Here is a 20,608-nt window from a genome sequence, read left to right as displayed (position 1 = left end):
AATTAGAGTTACAAATAATTATTCACTCATATTTATATTAATAATGAACTCTATTCTCAAGCAATAATTAACAAATAATTCCAATTTCTTAATGGACCTCAGTTTCATATTCGTCCGCCAACCAACAAAAGGTAAAAACAAAGGAAGACAAATCATAAAAAAGATTAGAATTATCATTGTCTTTGTATGATACACATCGATATGTCCAGTCACATCATAAAATATTATAAAAATAGTTAATAGTTATCATAGTTTTCACTGTTTTTTTCATATGTCGAATAGATAATTTTGTAACTGTTAGAGGCATAATTTCCTCTCGTCGCACTGTAGCAAAAACTTATCTCGTAGATGTTACAAAAAGCAATATCCATCTTATATTTTGGTTCACTGTAGTCGCCAATGTGTCTTTTCCAACCACTTCACCAATGTGTGCTTGTTCCCACCAGTGAAATTCCCATGTCGAGCAGTCAGTCGTTAAATGGGACGAGCCCTTCTCATCCACCAACTCAACACATAGTTAACGCCACCTCTGTTGGCTTCAGGCTCCATGAGCCAACTACCCATAATGTCACAATTCTGAACTGTGAAAACCGCGTTCCTGATGCAGTTGCCACATTTCTCAGTGTATTATGTGACACATTACACGAAATAAATGAAAACAACTACTTTAGAAGCACTGTAAGTGTTTAGTGGCAATGCAACATTTCTCAGTATATTATGTGACACATTACACGAAATAAATGAAAACAACTACTTTAGAAGCACTGTAAGTGTTTAGTGGCAATGCAACTTAGTTTAAGAGAGGATATAAACTCGGAATGAATAGTGAAGAGCGGATATGCTAATACAAGTGAAGAGTTTCCTTAAGTGAATAACTTCGTAATTTTTTTAATATGTTTGGTGTCTATGGAAGTTGTGTTTATCTTTAATATTGAATGATAAATTAGTCTCAAGTATATTTACGGTGTACATTTCATACTTTACAATTTTCCTATGCATAGAAAGTTGTTAGATGCTAAATACCTTCCTCTGTGAATTATCAGAGTTATAAATGGATACAGTACAATTAATGAAAATAAGAAGTTACTAATTATTTAGGAATAAAGGAGACGACTTAGCGAAAGGGAGAAGTGCTGTGTCATCGATATTCACACAAACAAAAGCTTGGCCAGCTTCTTGAATGCACTTCCTTTTTCTAGGTGAAGGAAAAAAACGCGCACACAAATACACATACACACACTCACTCATGCACCTGCACATTCCTCTGCCTCTACATTGTGCTCAGCCAACTGCCAGCTCTTCACTGGCCCATGATGAGTGGACTGTGGCGAGGTAGAGGTGTGCCGTGGGGTGGAGTGAGGGACAGAGAGAGTCCAGAGGCAGTAAGTGGTCGACGGAGTGCCAAGGGACTTGTGGGAGAGTGGAAAGGAGTCTGTAAGGTACCTAGGGGTGCAGGTAGAGGGCCAGGTGGCACAAGGCTGAGCATACATGGACTAGGCAGTGAGATAACAGTACACAAGTAGCTGATGTGGGGCAAATTGGGTGGAGGTACTGGGACACAAGATGGTGTATATCTCTCTCTCTCTCTCTCTCTCTCTCTCTCTCACACACACACACACACACACACACACACACACACACACACACACACACACACACACACACACACACACACACAACTCTGCAATTCAGTACAGCTAGTGGTGATGGAGAGGATCCAGATGGCATGGGTTGTGAAGAAGCCATTGAAATCCCATATGTTGTGACCTGCTGCATGTTGTGCCTCTGGGAGGTCTACCTTGTTTTTGGCAACAGTTTGGCGGCTGCCAGTCATTCTAGTTGACAGCTGGTTGTTTGTTATACGGGTGTAAAACGCTGTACAGTGGTTGCAGCAGAGTTTGTATGTAACACGGCTGCTTTCACAAGCGGTCTGGCCTCTCATGGGCTGGGATGAACCTCTGACAGTACTGCAGTAAGCTGTACTCTGTGAGTGGATTAACCAGGTCTTGCATCTGGATCTTTCACAGCGGTATAATCCCTGTGGCAGGGGACTAGGGATGGGAGTGGCAAAGGGATGGGCTAGGATTTTGTGGAGATTGCGTAGGTGGTGGAAGACCACTTTGGGAAGCCACTCAGCCGGACCTGCTCTAGTCCCATTACAGGCTTATCCTACCCTATCAGAGCCTGGGACACCTGTGAAAGCAGCCATGTTGTATACCAGCTCTGTTGCAGACACTACAGAGCGTTTTACATTGGTCTGATAACACAGCAGCTGTCAAATAGAATGAATGGCCACCACCAAACTGTCCTCAGAAACTGGCTGGACCACCCAGTGCTACAACATGTGAGGTTTCAATGACAACTTCTCAACCCGCACCATCTGGATCCTACCCACCACCACCAGTTTCTCTGAGCTGCGAAGATGGGAGCCATCCTTACAGCACATTCTTTGGTCCTGCAATCGTCTGGTCGAAAGGAAAGGTAAGTCGCTGCCCCTCCACCCCCACCCAGTAGTGTGTGTGTGTGTGTGTGTGTGTGTGTGTGTGTGTGTGTGTCTGTGTGTGTGTGAGTGTGTCTGTGTGTGTAAGTGTGGGTGTTTGTGCGTATGCCCTCCTCCACCCAGTCCCCCTACATCAACTAAATGTGTGCTGTTATCTCACTCCCTAGTCTTTGAAATCATGTGGCCAGCCTTGTGACACCAGCTGCCTTACCTGCATCCCTACGTGGCTCACAGACGTCTCCCCACTCTCCCACAAGCCGCTAGATGCTTCCAGAAACTCTCTCCCAGCCTCCCACTTCTCTCCACCCCTCACTCAACCCCAAACCCCCACCACACCCCAGTATACTTACTGTAGGCCAGTAAAGAGCTGGCAGTCGATTGAGCATAATGTAGGGAGACATTTGTGCACATTTGTGTTGTGCACTCATGTGGATGTTTTTCCTAGAGCCAGAAAAAGGAAGTGCATTCAGCTCTGTACCCTTTGTTTGTGTGCCTATCGACAATGCAGCACTTCTGCCATTCGGTGAGTTGTCTCCTTGATTCCTAAGTAATTCATAATTTTCAAGCAAAACTTCGTGTACATTACTATTAAAATTAAAAACAGATAGTGTTTATCTTCTGTTCTTTAATGAAACAGTCAAATATGTTTGTTGTGCGTAGCCAATCAAACGTTTTTTATGGTGTCCACGTAAGGGGAAAGAACAGTCTCGATACTAATCAGCTACTAATGTAAACAGGCACTAAATACACTCCTGGAAATTGAAATAAGAGCACCGCGAATTCATTGTCCCAGGAAGGGGAAACTTTATTGACACATTCCTGGGGTCAGATACATCACATGATCACAATGACAGAACCTCAGGCACATAGACACAAGCAACACAGCATGCACAATGTCGGCACTAGTACAGTGTATATCCACCTTTCGCAGCAATGCAGACTGCTATTCTCCCAAGGAGACGATAGTAGAGATGCTGGATGTAGTCCTGTGGAACGGCTTGCCATGCCATTTCCACCTGGCGCCCCAGTTGAACCAGCGTTCGTGCTGGACGTGCAGACCGCGTGAGACGACGCTTCATCCAGTCCCAAACATGCTCAATGGGGGACAGATCCGGAGATCTTGCTGGCCAGGGTAGTTGACTTACACCTTCTAGAGCACGTTGGGTGGCACGGGATACATGCGGACGTGCATTGTCCTGTTGGAACAGCAAGTTCCCTTGCCGGTCTAGGAATGGTAGAACTATGGGTTCGATGACGGTTTGGATGTACCGTGCACTATTCAGTGTCCTCTCGACGATCACCATAGGTGTATGGCCAGTGTAGGTGATCGCTCTCCACACCATGATGCCAGGTGTTGGCCCTGTGTGCCTCAGTCCTATGCAGTCCTGATTGTGGCGCTCACCTGCACGGCGCCAAACACGCATACGACCATCATTGGCACCAAGGCAGAAGCGACTCTCATCGCTGAAGACGACACGTCCCCATTCGTCCCTCCATTCACGCCTGTCGCGACACCACTGGAGGCGGGCTGCACGATGTTGGGGCGTGCGCGGAAGACGGCCTAACGGTGTGCGGGACTGTAGCCCAGCTTCATGGAGACGGTGGCGAATGGTCCTCGCCGATACCCCAGGAGCAAAAGTGTCCTTAATTTGCTGGGAAGTGGCGGTGTGGTCCCCTACGGCACTGCGTAGGTTCCTACGGTCTTGGCGTGCATCCGTGCGTCGCTGCGGTCCGGTCCCAGGTCGACGGGCACGTGCACCTTCCGCCGATCACTGGCGACAACATCGATGTACTGTGGAGACCTCACGCCCCACGTGTTGAGCAATTCGGCGGTACGTCCACCCGGCCTCCCGCATGCCCACTATACGCCCTCGCTCAAAGTCCGTCAACTGCACATACGGTTCACGTCCACGCTGTCGCGGCATGCTACCAGTGTTAAAGACTGCGATGGAGCTCCGTATGCCACGGCAAACTGGCTGACACTGACGGCGGCGGTGCACAAATGCTGCGCAGCTAGCGCCATTCGACGGCCAACACCGCGGTTCCTGGTGTGTCCGCTGTGCCGTGCATGTGATCATTGCTTGTACAGCCCTCTCGCAGTGTCTGGAGCAAGTATGGTGGGTCTGACACACCGGTGTCAATGTGTTCTTTTTTCCATTTCCAGGAGCGTAGTTTATTCAGATTATTATTCGAAAGATAAAGATAGATATAATGAAAAAGATTATCATGATCATAATCACAGTCTTACAGATCCAGAAAACTCATAGCTTGTAGTGTACATGAACTTTCTATATGTGGTACCTGTAGGCCAATAAAAAATATATTTTAGTTTCACATATTTATTTTGATATTCTTCAGTGCATCATATAGACAAACAAGTTTTATCATTTCTAATTAGTGTTCTTGAGGAATATAACTTCATATATTTCTATAATTTATAATTTTCTTCTGTGTAAAATTTTGTTACGTAAATATAGAAACATTTCACTTTCTAGTCCATATGCTATTCTTCGCCTGAGTTTTTAATTTTACATAATTGCCCTTAACTTAATGTAAAAATGTGTCACCAAATAATATTTCACTTTAAACAAGGCAGCATTTTTTTTTTCTGACGTGACTTCTTCAATTCTGACTTTTAAATACAAAAATAGTATACATCTGACACTAACAGCTCTTTATAATGAGACTTTTCTCCTCTTATTCCGCTCTCTCCTTTTGTTTCTGTCTCAGGTCATCGTATATTCATATCTGGTGCGAAGAACACGACAGCAACATTGAAGATGTTATGTGTTCAGATTTATCTTGTCCAGGCCTCGTTGTAAACTTGTTCATTGATATCCTATGCAGTGTTGTGTGTGCACAAAAAAACAGCATAAGCCTCCATTTGGAATGGTTTTTATCACACTATTCTCATTGAAATGTATTTGTTCTCAGATTACAGGTTTGTCAGCTGCCAGGACATACTCTGTGGCCGTTTCTGCGAAGACGGTGACTCTGGGTGAAGAATCGCGGATAGTAGGCCACACTTATCCTCCAAAAGCAATTTTGCCACAGAACGCACTCACAGTAGTTAAAACAGAAAGTGGTAGCTACAGCCCTGATGAAGTTACCTTGCAGATTCATGCTGCTGACAGGATTAGTGGTGTCAACAGGTAACAAGGAAAGAATGATTTATGGATTGCTTTCTTCACTAGATGATGCCATAGTTCTTCTGACATGAAGCATAATGTTTTCACACATGAAATCTGAATTAAACATAATAATGCAGCTTATAAAGTATTACACAGACTGTAGTTTTCAATATAATGCTAAAATCGTATATTTGAGAATGCAAAAAGTTTGTTAACTTTCGTATTTCTAATGTAATATGAGAAATATAACTTTGGATTTCCCTTGCTCCCTACAGGACATACATTCTCCTGTACCTGACCAGAGACTCAAGTACCCAGCAGCCATTTGAAGACAACGAGTTAGCTACTTTATTGCAGTCAAGATTTAATGAAAATTATCAGCTCATATCAGAGTATACACAGGTAAGTGATTTCCCCTTTGCCTGCTGTTATGAATGGCTGCCCATGTTTGAATTATACACACTAGGCAGAATTTCCAAAATACATTTCCAAAGAACGTCTTTACTTCTCAAGTCTTTCTGAAATATATGAAAAAAAGAATAAATAAAGGATGCACTATCACTGATAATGAGAAGAAATAGAAGCATCAAACACGTAACAAAACATAATTACTTAAAAGTCGGTTTTAAAAACTACATTTGTGAACATGATGGTAACTTTAACATTTCTGAAACCAATCTACCTAGATAAAGACAGTCACTTGTGATGTGTCAATGGTATTTTGATATATATGAGTTGGTTCCATTCCTAGATACATGCTGGCCTGGTAGCGACAGGTGCACGTGTTGCAACATATTTCTATGAATCCATGTCTATGTGAAGTCCTAAACTTCTCTGTGATGTGTCCTGTAGAAAAGTATGTGACACTGAGTATGGGAACTTTGAATTCAGTGTTCTTGTTGGTGTCATTTTATAGAAGTAGTTTTATACTTCAACAGTATCTTATTCTCTCCCTTTTATTGAATCTCCACGATAACACCAAAGCAAATTTATACTGCACAAGCACACATTATATCCATCAGCACTGTATTGTGTGGTAAATTACAAGTGATTACAAATGTCAGAGCACCAACATCTTACAAGAAATAGGGCAGAACCAAATGTAGTCTATGATACATTAGAACAGAAACTAGCTTTCTCAAAAGCTTCTGAAAAACATTTAGTTTCAAGCAGAACTTAAACAAACGTCTATCTCTTAAAAGTTTTCAGCAGTAACAAGAATTTGGCAGGCAGTTGTAATTCAGTTATTATAAAATATCAGATATCCTTTTGTATCAAAATAATTGAAATATAACTATGGAAATCGTTACTTAGACTGATAAATTACAGTTATGAAACCCTGCCTGTTTGAAGACTTGACATCATGGCTGCAGACATGTTACATGTTAATGGATATAGGTAAGCTCTGTGGAGCAGACATGTGGAACGAAGAGCTCGCCAATATTTAAAAAACCGACTTTGCTGGAAACCTTAGGAAAGGAAGTAATACTGAATCCTTTACAACAGCAACTGTGTCCATATTGTGCACATCTTATGTAGAAAACTTTAACCCATTGTGTAACCACCTTGAAGATATCAGTAAAAATGAGTGACTCCTGATAATTTTGATATACAGTCACTAAAAAGTCTCCCCGAATAAGACTTCATTGAAATCAGAAATATTATGAGTTGTCCTTCTAGTGTAAACTTTTGAAGGAGGACACTCAAAAATATCCCCTAATAGAGTCATTATTTTAACAGTCTTCTGAAAGTCAGTCTCAATTTAATAACATTTCAGTTACAGGTGTAATCTTTGCTTTATCGCTTGTAGTTCTCGGATTCATAATTTACTGAAAGTACATATTTTTTGTTTACAATATTCTTATGAAAAAAAAAATGTTTGTGCAGTTCGGATGAGAATCTGGGAGTACAGCTACTTAAATCCATACGGTTTTGTCCACAACACAATCGTCACTGTTGTAGATGCTCATCACAGTCTTTACTGTCCGACTCCAGTAGCTGAATGTCACCGTGATGGATTGTCAGTCCTCTGGGCCCCAGTTCGATTCCCAGCTTGGTTGGGGAATTTTCTCCGCCCACGGACTGAATCGAGTGTGGAATTGGTCAAACCGAATGAAGCCCTGTCCTCACTTACGGCATTCCACTGTCTATGTAGTTCTATATTACTTGCCTTCATTTCAGCCATTTTTTAGACCAAAGACTGCACTGCTTCCCACGTGATAACACCCTATCTTTCTCATTCTGGCACTGTGGAATTTCTATGTAACAAATACTACAGAAAAAAACAGAAACAAGAATGATAACAACAACCACAACAACAAAAACATAGGCAACTGCAATGTTAAAACACTACTTCTAATTCTTATGTCTATTACTGAGAAACCTACTCTCAGTTTACTGTTTCACATAAGGAACAAATTTTTGTCGTATTTAACACTTAACTGACGCTAGATCTGTGCACAGTGTACTCTGGACCATTAGGTTGTACTGTATGTTACGGGACTCATGCTAGCGTAATCATCACCAACATTTTTCCAAAACTGTAACAAGTCGACAGGTTCCTCTGGCTACAGAGGTCAGAGAGGTCTGATTTCTACATTCTTAATTTTCACACTTCATTGTTAGCATTCCAATTGTGTTTGTGACAGTCTGTATTATAGGTAGTGGTTGAACAACAGAAATGTAGCATACCGATGTGAAGTGAATACTGTTTTATGAAGAACTTTGTTTTTCCAGGTGAAACTATTTGCAGTAGATCTAAATATGTTTATTGGGGGTTTGGTTTGAAAGAAGTTGTTATCCATCGGTTTACATTGTGTTTATAAACAGAGTTTTTCAGTCAGGTCCATGTGCACAGACTGGGCAGCTGGCAGGGTCAAAAATGACTTCGCTTTTTATATCTCTTTCGTTTCGTAACAGTGGTTTCGCGGAATGTTTGCAACCAGGTCTGACTGTGCAGGATGTCCTAGACATCCCGTCCTCTCAGACAGATGCAACGCACATAGTCCCCCTGATCAAGCAGTTCCGACGGATAGGGATTCAGATGATGATGGCGATGACGATGAAGGGGGAAAACCAGACAATCTCAGCCATCGGTAACTCCAGGCCGAAACTTAAATTAAGTCTGATAGATTCAAAAACAGAAGCACATTTGGGGAAATTCGGAAATAAGCAGAAAACCTGTACTTACACTTATGGTGCACTAACTTCAAAACTGGAACTTTTTTCTGATTCAAGCAAGATCTTGCACATGTGTTGACAAGTTTCGTGGGGAGTTACCCTTTGATGATGATCTCATACAATTCCTAGTCGAAGAGTCAAACAGCTGCACACTTTCTAAGAACTTCCCAAATACTCACTCAGCGTCTCAAGAAATAATGTGTTTCCTCGGCATCATCATTCTAAATAGTTGTCTCCCTCTCGCCAGTAAGAGGCTACACAGGGTTTACAGTGTGGACACAAGGTACGAGCTTGTATGGAATTCTATGAGAAGAACAAATACTTAGGTACCTACACTGTAGTGAAAGTAATAAATTTGCTGGAAAGGTCAAGTTGTGATAAAACAGAACCTTTATTGAAAGAGTAAGAGACAAATGTAATAAACTCTTTGTTTCTCAACATCAGTCTTGTGAGGAACCGATGATAAAATATTTTGAGAGACACACTTGCTAGCAACTTATCAGGCGGAAACGATGTGAATACAAATTTTCGTTTTGTCCTGGCTATTTTGTAAATTCTTCTTTTTATCAAGAAAAGTCGCCAAATGCGAAAGCAGAACAGTTTGGTAAAGGTACCACCTCACTCATTTAGATGATAGAAGATTTAACAGTGGAAGGAAGGCTACTGTCACTGCATTTCTTCTTTACAGGACTTGCTGTCCTGACTTTCCCAGCAGAACAAGTTTATAGAGGGGCGGGATTTATTAGAAAAAACAGAGTTCTCAAATCTTGCCTCATTTCTCCAAAGCAACGAAATGGGAAGGTGATATTTAAATCTTCATCTTAGAAGGATGATGGCGTTATTGTCACCGAATGGGTGGACAATTCAGCAGTTGCTGAAGCATCGACTTCTCATGCACATGAGAAGAAGACCATATCAGTACAACGTCCTCAAAATTATTGCCGTCTATGATAATTACATGGGCGACTGGGCATGATCCATGCTTCTAGGTACAGAATAAATATTGGGCAGGGAAAAGATATTGGCTTTTATTTTCTTGGCCGATTGACATACCTATAGATAATATCTGGAGAACGGGAGCTCGGGCAACTCAGCTTGAATTCAGAAGAGAGAATTTCAGTGTCACAGAAAGAAAAATTAAAATACGCATCTAAGTGCCAAAGATCACATAATAGCTTTTATGCATTACTTATGTGTACCATAAGTCGATAAATTGCAGATAAAGTAAAATACTGTATTCTGAAAAATTCAAGCCTTTAAGGATTATAAAAGAAGAGAAAATATCGAAAGAAGATCGCAAATCCAGTTGAAAAGCACTAGAAGCTCACGGAAACGTTCATCATCTTCACTGGCACACGTTATGAGACATATAAACGTTTACTGATGAAATTCTGAGAGGATATATTTCAAAAAGAATCTGGCAACGTATTGCTTCCTCACATACATAGCTCATGAAATTACAATCATCAGAAAATCAAGGAAATCTGAACTTATACGGAAACATACCGACATTCTTCATTCTGTATACCGTTCGGGAAGGAATCAGGAAAGGCGCAGCACACAGTGGTACAGAAAGTATCTCTGATCATGCACCATGCTTGTTGACTGCAGTTATTGCTTGACGAGTTCTGGGATACGGTTGCAGGTAACTGTATGATGTGCTAATGTACACAGTTTCCCACTGATAACAATATGGCAAAATAAATTCCGTTTGCGTTTCTTTGTTGAAAATTTTGCCGACGAAAAACAATTGTCCATCTATATACCCCAAACTTCTTTATTTAATCAATCCCACAAGTGCAGTGTTTCTTGCTTCCTAAAAGTAATGTACACTACTGGCCATTAAAATTGCTACACCAACAAGAAATGCAGATAATACACAGGTATTCACTGGACAAATATATTGTACTGAACTGACATGTCATTACATTTTCACGCAATTTGGGTGCACAGATCCTGAGAAATCAGTACCCAGAACAACCACCTGTGGTCGTAAAAACGGCCTCGATGCGCCTGGGCATTGAGTCAAACAGAGGTTGGATGGCGTGTACAGGTACAGCTGCCCATTCATCTTCAACACGATACCACAGTTCATCAAGAGTAGTGACTGGCGTATTGTGACGAGCCAGTTGCTCGGCCACCATTGACCAGACGTTTTCATTTGGTGAGAGATATGGACAGTGAGCTCACCAGGGCAGCAGTCGAACATTTTCTGTATCCAGAAAGGCCCGTACAGGACCTGCAACATGCGGTCGTGCATTATCCTGCTGAAACGTAGGGTTTCGCAGGGATCGAATGAAGGGTAGAGCCACGGCTCGTAACACATCTGAAATGTAACGTCCACTGTTCAAATAGCCGTCAATGAGAACAAGAGGTGAGCGAGACGTGTAACCAATGGCACTCCATACCATCACTCCGGGTGATGCGCCAGTATGGCGATGACGAATACATACTTCCAATGTGCGTTCAGCGCGATGTCGCCAAACACCGCTGCGGCCAGCAGGATGCTGTAAACAGATCCTGGACTCATTCGAAAAATGAAATTTTACCATTCGTGCACCCAGGTTCGTCGTCGAGTACACCATCGCCGGCGCTGCTGTCTGTGATGCAGCGTCAAGGGTAACCGCAACCACGGTCTCCGAGCTGATAGTCCATGCTGGTGCAAACGTCGTCGAACTGTTCGTGCAGATGGTTGTTGTCTTTCAAACGTCCCCATCTGTTGACTCGGGGATCGAGACGTGGCTGCACGATCCGTTACAGCCGTGCGGATAAGATGCCTGTCATCTCCACTGCTAGTGATACGAGGCCGTCGGGATCCAGCACGGCGTTCCGTATAACCCTCCTGAACCCACCGATTCCATATTCTGCTAACAGTCATTGGATCTCGACCAACACGACCAACAATATCGCGATACGATAAACCGCAATCGCGATAAGCTACAATCCGACCTTTATCAAAGTCGGAAACGTGATGGTACGGATTTCTTCTCCTTACACGAGGCATCACAACAACCTTTCACCAGGCAACGCCGGTCAACTGGTGTTTGTGTATGAGAAATCGGTTGGAAACTTTCCTCATGTCAGCACGTTGTAGGTGTCGCCACCGGCGCCAACCTTGTGTGAATGCTCTGAAAAGCTAATCATTTGCGTAGCATAGCATCTTCTTCCTATCAGTTAAATTTCGCCTCTGTAGCACGTCATCTTCGTGGTGTAGCAATTTTAATGGCCACTAGTGTTACATGTACACACGGTCAGGTGCTGAGCACATGCGCTCAGTATGCAGAAAACCGACAAAGTGACTGGAGATAGGAGGAGAAAGGTCCTAGGAATATGTGTCCAGGAATTGAAGGTGTGCGTGCAACAACAAACTGTCCGAGAACACAGTGCAGAGCTGCATCGTTTCCACGTCGCAACGGATGTTGAAAGTGGTTCCAACGCCATGCACGCATTCCCACGTCGAATCACGGACTGCTGTACCGTTTCACACATTCCAGCCTCTCTCCGAAGTGCGTCATACGCGCTGTGAACACTGTGTTGAAGGGACAGCCCATCAGGAACCGGTGCAGCATACACGACGCTTTTCAGATGGCCCCAGTGACAAAAAAAAAAAAAAAAAAAAAAAAAAAACTGTCGGCTCTAAGTCCAGTGATCTAGCAGGCGGTGCTACAGTTTCTCTGAGTCCCATGCAGAATCCGATGAAGATGTTGTTGGGGTGTCGGTGAGCTGTAATGCGGACATGCGGTAGTGTTTTGTCACGGAAAAACCACATAACCTGTCATATTGCCAAAGGCACATTTTCAAGAAGCCCACGCGTTGTGGGATAATAACTGGCCCAAGTATGTGAACGCCAAGAATTCCTGTCAACACACTCAAGCTGAACCGATGCCGAAGGGATGACTACTATGCAGGTTGATGATGGCAGTTCTGCTAAAGGTTGCTTCATCAGTAGAGGACTGATGACAAATCCAATAAAGGTGACGATCTGCTGCAAAAACCATTGAGAAAATCCTTCCTGTAGAGGGAAATCCACGCCGATAGTTGTCATAGTTGTCGTAGGTCTGCGTCTACATCTACATTCCGCAAGAAACCTAACGGTGTGTGGCGGAGGGCACTTTACGTGCCACCGTCATTGCCTCCCTTTCCTGTTCCAGTCGCGTATGGTTCGCGGGAAGAGCGACTGCCGGAAAGCCTCCGTGCGCGCTCGAATCTCTCTAATTTTACATTCGTGATCTCCTCGGGAGGCATAACTAGGGGGAAGCAATATATTCGACACCTCATCCAGAAACGCACCCTCTCCAAACCTGGACAGCGAGCTACACCGCGATGCAGAGCGCCTCTCATGCAGAGTCTGCCACCTGAGTTTGCTAAACATCTCTGTAACGCTACCACGGTTACCAAATAACCCTGTGACGAAACGCCCCGCTCTTCTTCGGATCTTATCTCCTCCGTCAACCCGACCTGGTACGGATCCCACACTGATGGGCAATACTCAAGTATAGGTCGACCGAGTGTTTTGTAAGCCACCTCTTTTATTGGTGGACTACATCTCTAAGGACTCTCCCAATGAATCTCAACCTGGCACCCGCCTTACCAACAACTACCTTCATATCATCATTCCACTTCAAATCGTTCCGTACGCATACTCCCATATATTTTACAGAAGTAACTGGTACCAGTGTTTGTTCCGCTATCATATAATCATACAATAAAATATCCTTCTCTCTATGTATTCGCAGTACATTACATTTGTCTATGTTAAGGGTCAGTTGCCACTCCCTGCTCCAAGTGCCTATCCACTGCAGATCTTCCTGCACTTCGCTGCAATTTTCTAAGGCTGCAACTTCTCTGTATACTACAGCATCATCCGCGAAAAGCCGCACGGGACTTCCGAAACTATCTACTAGGTCAGTTACATATATTGTGAAAAGTAATGGTCCCATAACACTCCCCTGTGGCACGCCAGAGGTTACTTTAACGTCTGTAGACGTCTCTCCTTTGAGAACAACATGTGTGTTCTGTTTTTTTAAAAACTCTTCAAGCCAGCCACACAGCGGGTCTGATATTCCGTAGGCTAGGTGATAGGGACAGTAGCGGTTGCCATGCAGGAAACACGTAATCGTACTTCGGCTTACACCATGTTGGTGGGCCGTTCGCCTGGAGCTTGTGCTAGAGTGCATCTCAATATCTTGTAGAACACGGTGCTCCAGATCTGGTGTATGCACAGTTGGCCGCCTCGAGGCATATTCGCCTGTCTGAAGGGGCCCATCATCACACAAACGCCTAAAAGGCGCTTAAAATGTTGTGTGACTTTGCTGTTGCCTGTGGGGGTAATCGTTTTGGCACAGCCACGCTGCCTCCTCCTGCTTTGACGTACACAAACACCTCCTCGGCCTGTTCCCGACATAAATACCGGACCATCCTGGTGCTTACAAGTGCCCTGCACCAATCGGGCAGCCTGCAACGCACCAGGTGGTCAGGGCAAGTGGCATTCGTTAGCGCCGTCCACCGAGGCAACAATGCCCTTCCGGACATCCTGGTGCTTACAAGTGGCCTGCACCAATCGGGCAGCCTGCAACGCACCAGGTGGTCAGGGCAAGTGGCATTCGTTAGCGCCGTCCACCGAGGCAACAATGCCCTTCCGGACATCCTGGTGCTTACAAGTGGCCTGCACCAATCGGGCAGCCTGCAACGCACCAGGTGGTCAGGGCAAGTGGCATTCGTTAGCGCCGTCCACCGAGGCAACAATGCCCTTCCGGACATCCTGGTGCTTACAAGTGGCCTGCACCAATCGGGCAGCCTGCAACGCACCAGGTGGTCAGGGCAAGTGGCATTCGTTAGCGCCGTCCACCGAGGCAACAATGCCCTTCCGGACATCCTGGTGCTTACATGTGGCCTGCACCAATCGGGCAGCCTGCAACGCACCAGGTGGTCAGGGCAAGTGGCATTCGTTAGCGCCGTCCACCGAGGCAACAATGCCCTTCCGGACATCCTGGTGCTTACAAGTGCCCTGCACCAATCGGGCAGCCTGCAACGCACCAGGTGGTCAGGGCAAGTGGCATTCGTTAGCGCCGTCCACCGAGGCAACAATGCCCTTCCGGACATCCTGGTGCTTACAAGTGGCCTGCACCAATCGGGCAGCCTGCAACGCACCAGGTGGTCAGGGCAAGTGGCATTCGTTAGCGCCGTCCACCGTGGCAACAATGCCCTTCCGGACATCCTGGTGCTTACAAGTGGCCTGCACCAATCGGGCAGCCTGCAACGCACCAGGTGGTCAGGGCAAGTGGCATTCGTTAGCGCCGTCCACCGTGGCAACAATGCCCTTCCGGACATCCTGGAGCTTACAAGTGGCCTGCACCAATCGGGCAGCCTGCAACGCACCAGGTGGTCAGGGCAAGTGGCATTCGTTAGCGCCGTCCACCGTGGCAACAATGCCCTTCCGGGCATCCTGGTGCTTACAAGTGGCCTGCACCAATCGGGCAGCCTGCAACGCACCAGGTGGTCAGGGCAAGTGGCATTCGTTAGCGCCGTCCACCGTGGCAACAATGCCCTTCCGGGCATCCTGGTGCTTACAAGTGCCCTGCACCAATCGGGCAGCCTGCAACGCACCAGGTGGTCAGGGCAAGTGGCATTCGTTAGCGCCGTCCACCGAGGCAACAATGCCCTTCCGGACATCCTGGTGCTTACAAGTGGCCTGCACCAATCGGGCAGCCTGCAACGCACCAGGTGGTCAGGGCAAGTGGCATTCATTAGCGCCGTCCACCGTGGCAACAATGCCCTTCCGGGCATCCTGGTGCTTACAAGTGGCCTGCACCAATCGGGCAGCCTGCAACGCACCAGGTGGTCATGGCAAGTGGCATTCATTAGCACCGTCCACCGAGGCAACAATGCCCTTCCGGGCATCCTGGTGCTTACAAGTGGCCTGCACCATTCGGGCAGCCTGCAACGCACCAGGTGGTCAGGGCAAGTGGCATTCATTAGCGCCGTCCACCGAGGCAACAATGCCCTTCCGGGCATCCTGGTGCTTACAAGTGGCCTGCACCAATCGGGCAGCCTGCAACACACCAGGTGGTCAGGGCAAGTGGCATTCGTAAGCGCCGTCCACCGAGGCAACAATGCCCTTCCGGGCATCCTGGTGCTTACAAGTGGCCTGCACCAATCGGGCAGCCTGCAATGCACCAGGTGGTCAGGGCAAGTGGCATTCGTTAGCGCCGTCCACCGTGGCAACAATGCCCTTCCGGACATCCTGGTGCTTACAAGTGCCCTGCACCAATCGGGCAGCCTGCAACGCACCAGGTGGTCAGGGCAAGTGGCATTCGTTAGCGCCGTCCACCGTGGCAACAATGCCCTTCCGGACATCCTGGTGCTTACAAGTGCCCTGCACCAATCGGGCAGCCTGCAACGCACCAGGTGGTCAGGGCAAGTGGCATTCGTTAGCGCCGTCCACCGTGGCAACAATGCCCTTCCGGACATCCTGGTGCTTACAAGTGGCCTGCACCAATCGGGCAGCCTGCAACGCACCAGGTGGTCAGGGCAAGTGGCATTCGTTAGCGCCGTCCACCGAGGCAACAATGCCCTTCCGGGCATCCTGGTGCTTACAAGTGGCCTGCACCAATCGGGCAGCCTGCAACGCACCAGGTGGTCAGGGCAAGTGGCATTCGTTAGCGCCGTCCACCGTGGAAACAATGCCCTTCCGGGCATCCTGGTGCTTACAAGTGGCCTGCACCAATCGGGCAGCCTGCAACGCACCAGGTGGTCAGGGCAAGTGGCATTCGTTGGCGCCGTCCACCGTGGCAACAATGCCCTTCCGGGCATCCTGGTGCTTACAAGTGGCCTGCACCAATCGGGCAGCCTGCAACGCACCAGGTGGTCAGGGCAACTGGTATTCGTTAGCGCCGTCCACCGTGGCAACAATGCCCTTACGGATATATGGTCATAGGATATTTTTCCTCTTTTTCAGTCAGGAATCCATACTTGCAGGCTGTCACTTTTAAATGTTTACCATGTGGTGGAATGTCCTCTTTTCTTTAAAGTCAATGTGTGAAAATCGTTGATAAATTTAACATCACCAAAGCACCAAAGTTGTCAGACATTAGAAGGAGACATTTTTACCAAGTCTGGTAACTTGGTCTAGTGATATCTTTTTGTGTAATGTACAACGACAGGACGAAACACTATGACCATTGCTCAGCGCGGTAGTGGCTGGCGGCTTTCTGAGAACGTTATGCTGTTAGGAAAACGTACCGTTTATAAGTGGAGCAGGGAAGCATAAGCAACCGTCTAGTGACGGTGTGGGCCATAGATATGGGAAATCCACTGACATAAGTCACTTTGCCACATGAAATATTGTCACGACCGGTCGCCTGGCAACGAGGATCTCGAAAACGAGGAAGCTGGTGGGGTGGGTCACGCGCTTGCGAATCTACAGGTACTGGTTGAAGGACAGAGAAAGCGTGATGTTGGAAGTGCACGCCCCTGAGATTGGTCTCCCACCCTGAAAATCATCTCACATGGTGATCAGCAGCAGATCTGACGACAGAGGGCAATGCTGGTGAAGGTACACGCTGTTCAGCACACTCTACTGAACAAGGGGTTTTGCTGGGAGCGACCTCTAAATATTGTCACGTTGACGCAACAACATCATTCATTACAATTCATGTGCGAGTGAGATCATCGACATTGGACCTCGGATAAATGGAGACGTGTCATCTGGACAACTGAGTCACGTATCTTCTCATACTATCTGGACCGTCACGCCCAGATGAACTATTAGCCAGATTACAGCTGCTTAAAGGATGCACTTCACCACGGATGCAGGTCATTGGCGGCTGTATTATGCAATGTGGAACACACAGCTGGGATTGCACAGGAGGTGTGCTAGTAATCAAAGGCTCTATGACAGCTGTGGACTATGAGAACATTACTGTGAACAACCTGCTGCCCTTCCCACTCGACTTCATATACAATGGCGATGAAAATAAGTCAAGCACTGCATTACACTACACTACTATTCTAAGACTACAATATGATCAGTCCATTCCACCACACATATCCACACACGCCTTGGAAGATGTGATATGACTGTGCAGTTGGTGGGTCGACTTAGTAGAGCCCACTCAGCAAGTGCTGGGAATTCTGAATGGATGTATGCAGCCTACCAGGAACAGAACTGATGATGAGAGAATTGGATTAACTTACTGGTTGTTCATTAATTCACCACCTAGTGAGTATAACGCAGTTACATAGCTTTACAATAAGCTCTCAACGATAGATAACAGCCAGGTTCCACATTTACCTTCCACACCAATGCTACGAAAGTCACAGACCACACCACACGTAGAAATTACACACATCTCTGTCCTTGTTTATAGCAACGAATTTTTACGTAAAGACTCACTTAACAAATAACTACCTACTTAATAAACTTAAAATATCTCCACTATACAAACCAGAGCTCACTGAAGTTATTTTGTCTGTTCGCATAAGGGAATTGGACACGAAATGTTGGAGAGATAGAGCCTGTCCACAAAATGAAAAGTGACAGCTGCTCATGGTGCGGGAAGCCGACTTTCCTGGAAGAATGCTTCAGCCACCGCGCAGGCTGGCAAGAATCAATTGTTCCTCTAGACTGTAGAACAGTATACAGAGACTTACGAGAGGCTGTCGATATGTGTTAGTTGCGTTGGTACTGTTAGTAACTCATATCTGTATTCCACGTCGATTAACACATTTTGGGGAAGGTAAGCAAGCCCACACATGTCTGCGCACTGCATTGCCTGTTATTCATAAGGTGTACTGTGGTGAGTCTGCATAATCTTGTGAAACATCCTGCAGTTGCTTCTTGTGACGTAGTGGGATAATGGCATGGGGAATAATCACATCGCACTTCAGTTTGCAGACCAATGATGGATGGAACTGTGTGACCACACTGCGCTTCCACCCACACTCCAGCTCCAGCCCCTCCACTCTGTTGCTTCCCCAGAACAAAATCCATCCCTCAGTGCGGCTCTTCTGCTCTTGTATATGGTGCACAGTGTAATATTTCTTATTAATCCATTTCATTATACAGCACACACTAATTTTACACCATTCAAAAACTATTTTCATAATCTGTGGTTCCTTCATCATAAGTCCTAGACAAAAACTGAATGGGACCTCTTTTGTAGGATATTTAACATAATGTAATTTTGTACTGGGAAAGATTTTCACTTCAAGAAAAACATAAAGAAAGTGAACTTTAACTCCACCAACCCCAGTGCTCACAACCCACTGGAGGGGATTTTTAGTATGTTGTTCATGACACTCTACCCTCACCACTGTACAAAAATTTGCCACTACATGAATTTTTCAAATATTCCTCATTTTTTGTCTTCTTTGACTGAGCGGGTGATAGCGATTATACTTTGACGTATTGAGCACCAAAATCAACCTGAGCTGCACCTGTGCAACACATGTGGGACGCTATAGGGCATCAACTCTACACACTCAAACCAGCGGCTCATAGTTGCACCATTTACGTGACCTGTGGCGAGGCGTCTGCAAACCTACCAACGAATTCCTGAATTCATGCCACACGGCTCTAGTGTTCTTCAAAGGTGGACAAACCTGATGTCAATCAATTGATTACAGTTTTTTGCGTTATCAGCTTGTTATTGTTATATAAATTAAGTACAGTAAAACACACACTTCATTTCAAGAACGTGGAAAACGCATGAGTAGAAACTCAATATCACGCACTTTAAACTTTTGTTTCTTCAGTGTGTCATATAATTCGTGAGAAATCTGATAATTTTAGTTTCATTTTCCTTGCCTCATAATAACATAATGAGGAGTATATATTTTTTATTAATAACTCTGCTATAAATTAAAATCAAAGAATTATTGGGATACTTTAAGTCATTAATTTAAAAGTTTGTTTTTATACTTACATGTTTTCACATTTGTCACTTATTTTGGTACTCTACAGACACTAGAATACCACCAAAACAGTTCATGTGTGAAATAAATTTAAATGTCTTTGCTTATATTTCAGGAAGAAGTAGAGAATCAATCTGTTGTCACATTCCATTTAAAAGAAATGGGATTTGTATCAACAGAAATTCAATTCCAGAAATTCGCCCTTATATTGATTCAAGAATACATGGGAAACAGAAGTATGGACATTTTTATAACAGAGGAACTGGAAGTTTAAATGGAAGAGAGAAGAATTTACCAGCAGTGTTATAAGTCAAAAACATATTCTTGCATTATGGATGAAACTATAACATTTATATGTATCTTTAATTTGTGGATTAAAATAGTTGTTAAACAATCATTCAGCCTGATCCTATTATTCTTACAGAAAATAAAATTTTTGAGAAAATCACCCTTTTATTATTCATTCATCCTTGGAAGCCTGCTCACAGCACACTACATTTGATTGGTATCAGTGGTCAAGGGTATCACACAGTAAAAACAGCCAACACAGTAGTGATACACATAATAAGGAACATGAATTTAATGAATATATTATTCTAAGTAAATCCACGTTCAAAAAGTCAATATATGAAACTAAAAAGTGTAGTTCATCCGGCAGTTAGGTTCCATTAGACCTTAACAATATACTGAACATAAAAGAACGTCCACCAGCTGAATTCGACAGGCAGTAGAAGGCTGTGTTCATACATTTGGGGGAAAATTCTCTTCACAGCGGGACTGGGAAGGAACATATCAATGAAACAAGAAATCTGACTGAACACTCATGCTTGCAAATGGTGGCGAGAGATACAGTAGCGAAACAGATGTAATGACACAAAATAGA

General features: G+C 44.9%; 1 protein-coding gene across 1 annotated transcript in view; it reads left to right on the top strand.

Moving 5' to 3' along the window:
- Window positions 1–20,173, top strand: part of LOC126294954 (uncharacterized) — a 607,599-nt gene extending 587,426 nt beyond the window's left edge. Inside the window, exons 24-26 of the mRNA XM_049987174.1 lie at window positions 5,435–5,652; window positions 5,907–6,033; window positions 19,841–20,173. Of these exons, the coding sequence (XP_049843131.1) occupies window positions 5,435–5,652; window positions 5,907–6,033; window positions 19,841–19,999 (504 nt within the window). The 3' untranslated portion in view covers window positions 20,000–20,173. The remainder of the gene's footprint in view (window positions 1–5,434; window positions 5,653–5,906; window positions 6,034–19,840) is intronic.
- Window positions 20,174–20,608: the final 435 nt, after the last annotated feature.

The sequence above is a fragment of the Schistocerca gregaria genome, chromosome 11 (genome assembly GCF_023897955.1).
Source record: "Schistocerca gregaria isolate iqSchGreg1 chromosome 11, iqSchGreg1.2, whole genome shotgun sequence".
Classification (NCBI taxonomy): domain Eukaryota; kingdom Metazoa; phylum Arthropoda; class Insecta; order Orthoptera; family Acrididae; genus Schistocerca; species Schistocerca gregaria.
The sequence above is the reverse complement of the archived record's forward strand: the minus strand, read 5'-3'. Positions and strand labels throughout refer to the sequence as shown.